Source organism: Mustela lutreola, chromosome 5, assembly GCF_030435805.1.
Source record: "Mustela lutreola isolate mMusLut2 chromosome 5, mMusLut2.pri, whole genome shotgun sequence".
In the NCBI taxonomy this organism is placed as follows: domain Eukaryota; kingdom Metazoa; phylum Chordata; class Mammalia; order Carnivora; family Mustelidae; genus Mustela; species Mustela lutreola.
This window is the reverse complement of record NC_081294.1, coordinates 70,191,896-70,197,895: the sequence shown is the minus strand read 5'-3', so window position 1 is coordinate 70,197,895 and position 6,000 is coordinate 70,191,896. Positions and strand designations below refer to the sequence as shown.

Below are 6,000 nucleotides of genomic sequence, written 5' to 3'. Positions count from 1 at the left end.
GCCCTCCTTCCGCCCCCGTGCGGGCTTCCCTCTGGCCAGTCGCGCGTGGGCTGAGGCCCTGGGCGGGCGTTGCGAAGGCTTGTTTGTTTGAGCGCTGACCCCGGGGTGGTCCGGAGTTCTCTACCTCGGGGGTGGAGGGTGCAGACCCCCTACCTAAGGTGAATGTACTGTCTCGTGGACTGCTAAGGGCAGGTTGGGGAGCACGGGGGCGGGGGCCGCGGCCATGAACTCACCCGTGGACCCCGGCGCTAGGCAGGCGCTGAAGAAGAAGCCTCCCGAGCGGACCCCCGAGGTAAGACTGTCAGACCCTAGCGCGAGTCCCGCTGTCCAACGGACAGCATCTTCCTGTCGGTCCGAAACCTGTGGCGACTGTCCCCTTGCCAGAGACTCGCACCTGCTGCCGGTTTATGTGTTCTCTGCGTCCCTTCCTCTCACCCCTCCTCACCCAGGCCCTTCTCGCCGGGGTGATGACCGCTTTTCCTGCTCGAGGTGCAGTCTTCCCGCATACCCGTCTTTGCCGGTGACTTCCTAGTGTTTTTGATGAGAAGATAAAACAAAATCCTGTTTTCTCAGGGCAAAATGTGGGTCTCGGAGTGAGAGTGCCCCTAGGTTGATAGAAAAACGGAGTAGAAATTGTTAGTAGTCATATTATGAAAAAGTAGCTTTTCTTAAAGGTCTTTGAAGTTGCCTAGGAAAGAAAGTTTTCAAAATCAGCTTAAGACTTTGCATCCAGTCAGATGCATTCTGGTGGTGGGTGATGCATATTTAAAGATCGGTTCTGGTGGTACTTTCTCACACTGTCAGCAGGAAATTCTTCAGTATTTTGTGCGTGGATCCAAAATTTGCTCTATTGAGTTAGCATCAGTGGCATCAGCTTAAATGATTTTCATTTGATCTCAAGGCTAATTTTCAGTCACGGAACAGACACCTTGTTAACTTTGCATAGCCCTATAGGGTGCTTAGATTTGGGGGGAGGTTTTCCTTGATTTGGGGTAGTTCTGTAATAAGTGGTATATTTCTTAAACCAGAAAGCAATTTAACTGACAAGACGGTGAAGGGATTGTTAGATTGTCGTGTATATGGTTGCAATACATGAAATTAAATGTTTTGGTTCATGCTTAATCCACTTTTGAGGTTTTTTTCAGATTTATAGTGCTTTGCATAGTGGATCTCAGTAACTTGGGCTGACCTTTTGTGATATGACATTAGTCAAGGTGTAACTGTGGTTAAACAGAGTCAACTTTGTTTTGGGGATCCTGATCTTTAAGTGGAAACAAGGCAAATTCTGTCACTTTCCAGAGTCCTCATTTTGAGACCTACATTTTTTATCCCATGTGTTTTAATTTCCCTGTGATGATTCTTAAAGTCATTGTGAGCTAATTGAAAGTCTTCACCTTCACAGGTGAATCTGCTGTAGTTTTTATATAATTAGAAACTATTACACAAGTCTTGCAATCTATAATGTAGGTTTTACTTTTAAATATGTATGATAGATTCACAGTTTAATAGGAAAATCTGGGACGCCTGGGTGGCTCAGTTGGTTGGACGACTGCCTTCGGCTCAGGTCATGATCCTGGAGTCCCGGGATCGAGTCCCACATCGGGCTCTCAGCTCCACGGGGAGTCTGCTTCTCTCTCTGACCTTCTCCTTGCTCATGCTCTGTCTCACTTTCTCTCTCTCAAATAAATAAATATTTAAAAAAAAAAAAAAGGAAAATCTTACTTCTCTTTAATAGCTTAATTAGCCACTTTGGAATGGCCCATTTTTGAGTCTTAGTAGATACTTCTCCTTTGTTTCTTGTTTCTTTTTTTTTGGTTTTAGAAGATTTTCTAAACTATTAAGAAAATTATGTTGGCAGATGTGTGCCGCGTTAAGTACTCACCTTGTTTTACTGGAACAGCAGCATTGTTTAAGGGAATGCTGACCAACTGCCCACAATACAGTCTAGAGTGCTGAGATCTAGCAGCATAACATGGTAACTGCTTGATTTATTGGCAGTGGTATCCAGTGAGTATAGAATTTGTTTGTAGTACCCAAGTATGTGTAAAGAAGTGGTAACCTGAATCGAAGTGCTGATTTATTTGTGAGAATTTCATCAAGTTACATTTCTCTTTTCAGGAGACCTTTATTCTTTTAGTGGACTCTTACAATTTTATTATATTTTCATTTAACACTTAACTGAAATCTTACAAATTCAAGGCACTGTTCTGTGCACTGGGATGTATCATTGAACAAAACAGGCGTGCCCTACTGGTGCTTGGCATTCTAATGGAAGGATCAAAGGGGGAGATGGGAAAAATAGAACCAAGTAAGTTAAATAATGTGATAATGGCTAATTTAAGAAAGAATAAGGGGATTGGAAACAGGGGCAAGGGCTGGGTTGCAACACTGGTTGAACAGTGTTGTGATTTCTGAGATGACTTTTGATTGAAGGCTTGTTGCATGTGATATAATTAGCTCTGGAGATACATGGAGCAAGCATTTGAAATAGAGGGAATAGTCATGCACTTCCAAGATGAGGGTATGTCTGGTGCATTCGAGGAGTAGCAAGGAGCTGTTATGTGACTGGAGGAGAGTAAACAATGGTGAGATTTTTAAGAGATGAAGTCAGAGAGGCAGTAATAGTGTAGGAGGGAGTATATCATTAAGGTCTTTGTAAGTCATTGGAAATTCCTTAACTCTTATTTTGTGTGAAAGAGGGGGTCACCAGAAGATTTTGAAGCAGAGGAGTGATACTATCCTACTTAACTTTTTTAAAAGCGCCCCCTGGTTGCTTGCTGGGTTGAGAATAGACTTTATGGGAGCAAGGGTAAAAAGAAGCAGGCACGTCAGTTGAAGGTTGTCACTTTGAAGTCGGGAAGAGCTGATTGTAACTTAGACTGAAGTGATAATATTGCAGGTGGTAAGAAGTTATCATTAAGGGAAATATTTTGAAGGTTTAGCCAACAGAATTTGGTAATGAATTAACCATGTGCTTTGGGGGAAAGAAAAGTGTCAAGCAGGGTTTCAAGGTTTTTGACCTGAAAATCAGTGTTGGAGTTATCAAAGAATTTCAGCTGACATCATAGTTTCAGCTGGCGTCAAAGAGATGGGGGAAAGCTGCTGTGGAGAAGTAGGTTTGGGGAGGGAAAATCCGGAATTCAGTTTTGAATATGTCAAGTTTTGAAATGTCTATTAGAAATGGCGAGTAAGGAGTTGCGTATACAAATTTGTATTTCTGTAGAGAGGGCTGGGCTGGAGATAGAAATTTTATATTCTTTCTCTGGAAGGCAGTATTTCAAGTCATGAGACTAGATGAAACTACCAAGGTGGTGTGAGTGTATACAAAGAAGAGAAGAGGACCACAGACAGCCTCATGGCACACTTGATTACTACAGCATCGGGGGAGAAGAGCAGAGACCACCACAAGAGAACGAGTGGGAGCAAACCGTGCAAGGAAAAGAAAAGCCAAATGAATTAAGTGTGTAATAGAAGAGGATAAAATACATTCAACTTATTATTTCTTGAATGCTTAGTGGTTGTGAAGCATTATCAAAAAATAGACAAATAGGTTAAGAATCACTGTCTTATAATCTTGTAACGAGATATTTGCATTGTATAATGAGTATAGAAGTTTTCTCTGTGTTTCTGGGACAAAACTAAGAGTCCCTTTATTTTGAACCATCTGTTGCTCTTACGTGAAACTGTCATCTCAAACTTAATCTAATTGAGCCAGACATGGAAATGTGTTGTACAGTATACAACTTAGAACTATGTTCTAACATGGTTTTTACATTCTGGCTATTTCTCCGACTTCATAATTCCAGCTTTACAGCCCATTGTCTTTTCTGAGCTAGTTCTCTGGTTACCCTTTCCACTTCGCAAAGATTTTTTTTAAGTGGAAAATTTTAGACTTAGGTACTCTGTGAAGCTCTTTATCAGTGAAAGCTGTTAAGGTACTTGTTTTGAGTTCTAGCCAAATTAAAGATACTACAGTCAAAATTAAGGTCTTGAATTTGGCCCTTCCTCAGCTCAGTCCGTATGCAGCACCGTTCTTTGTCGATCACCTTTCTTTTTACCTCAGAGTGAGCTCCTTACCTCTCATTTCCATAGGTATTTAATATCGTGCTTTGCATGTACTAAATAATGAATAAATGTGTTAAAACAAAATTTAGAATTCATTTTTTTTTTTAATTTAAAGATTTTTATTTATTTATTTATTTGTTTGACAGAGAGAAATCACAAGTAGATGGAGAGGCAGGCAGAGAGAGAGAGAGGGAAGCAGGCTCCCTGCTGAGCAGAGATCCCGATGCGGAACTGGATCCCAGGACCCTGAGATCATGACCTGAGCCGAAGGCAGCGGCTTAACCCACTGAGCCACCCAGGCGCCCTAGAATTCATTTTGATGGTCCTCCTGTTAAAATATAATAGTTTCTATTGATGGAACTGTTGATTTTGTACCTCCTGGGAGGCCTCATTCAGCAACTTGGCTTCCCTTAGTATTGATAGACTGACACTTGGTCCTTCTTACCCAACTTTCATGTGCTTTTGATCCATATATCAATTAAGTTGTCCTCCAGGTTCTTTAATCACTAGTCCTAAATTGAAGCCTCAAAAAACAGAATATTTTGTTGCTCAGGCTAGAAATTCATGTTCCAACTCTAGGTTCTCCCTGATAATCTTTTCTCTGTCCAACTGACCACTAAATTTTTATGTCCTGAATCTCTGTCTACCTTTTTTTCCTGTGCTCTGCTACCGTAGTTCATGCCCTTATATCGTTTTATCTTTGACTTTTGTACTTGAGTCATTTTATTTATTTTATACATCTCACCATTTTTCACTCTTGCTGAGAATTGCCCACTGCCTAGATAAGTTACCAGTATAAGTTATCCAAATCATTTTTGCGAGTTAAAAGAGATACCATTAGTATTTATGTCAAAATAACACGTTAAAGAGGGGCTGTCTGAGATAAATGAGTTGTATTGTTATCTCACCTATGTAATAACATTAATATGCCCTTTCATTTAATATGTCAGACACAAAATACATTGTTTTTGTGGAAAGAAGTTGGATATGGTCCCTATTCAGTGAGTTAGGAGATGGTCAAGGAAACATTAGTAAAATGTTAAGGTTATTAGTGGCAAAAGTATGGATGGGATACTTTGGACTGCAAGTGGGAAAAGGAGAAATTTTGACGAGCAGTTAATGGAATCTTAAACATGGTAAATAGTTGTGTGGACAACATCTAGAAGGGAAGTCATTCTGGGCAGAGAGCAAGAAGAGTGAAGAAGTTTATGTGTGGAACAGGAAGCCTCTCGGTGAGGTGATATTATCCCCAAAGGAATACACATTATTACTATTTTTTTAGAGATGTATTTATTTACTTATTTGAGAGAAAGTATGTGTGCTCATGCAAGGGAAGGAGCAGACTCCGCTCTGATTGGGGAGCCCTATATGACCCCGATATCATGACCTAAGCCAAAAATCAAGAGTTGGAAGCTTAACTGACCAACTGAGCCACCCACGTGCCCTGCAAAAATTATTTTTTAGGGGAGTAGTGAAAAAAATCTTAGACCTTGTTAATGGTTTGTAGCCTTAAAAAACTCAGTTCTGCCTGGCAGAATCTTATTTCTTAGTATTTAATTGAGGGTGGGGCAGCATTTCAGAAAAAAATGTCTAAAAATGCTCTTTGGGAGGGATGTGATAATAAACTTTGCAAAATACTGTGTATGGTGTCCGGGGGTTAAATGGATATACTAGCTGGATATAATACTAGCAGGGTTGAATCATTTCAAGGATTTGAACCTGATTTTATGAATAAAGGAGAAACATTGGAAGGTTTAAAGCCTGAAAATAAGGTCAGATTTACAGATTTACTCTGTGGGTGTTGTTGAAGATATATTGGGGAGGAGTTGGGGCGGTATAACAAAAGCAGAAAGGCTTATAGGTAGGGTAAACATGTATTTTCTCTAAACCAGGATACATTTATGAATGAAAGAGAAGATTATTAATGATTATATG

General features: G+C 40.4%; 1 protein-coding gene across 5 annotated transcripts in view; it reads left to right on the top strand.

Moving 5' to 3' along the window:
• The window catches only part of RAPGEF6 (Rap guanine nucleotide exchange factor 6), a 196,446-nt gene continuing 190,446 nt past the window's right edge, over positions 1–6,000 (top strand). For 3 of the 5 annotated variants that reach the window (XM_059174494.1, XM_059174491.1, XM_059174498.1), the window contains exon 1: positions 2–292. In XM_059174494.1, the coding sequence (XP_059030477.1) occupies positions 224–292 (69 nt within the window). In that variant the 5' untranslated portion in view covers positions 2–223. Of the gene's footprint in view, positions 293–6,000 lie in introns of all 5 variants that reach the window. The other 2 variants (XM_059174496.1, XM_059174492.1) reach the window with 2 other exon arrangements.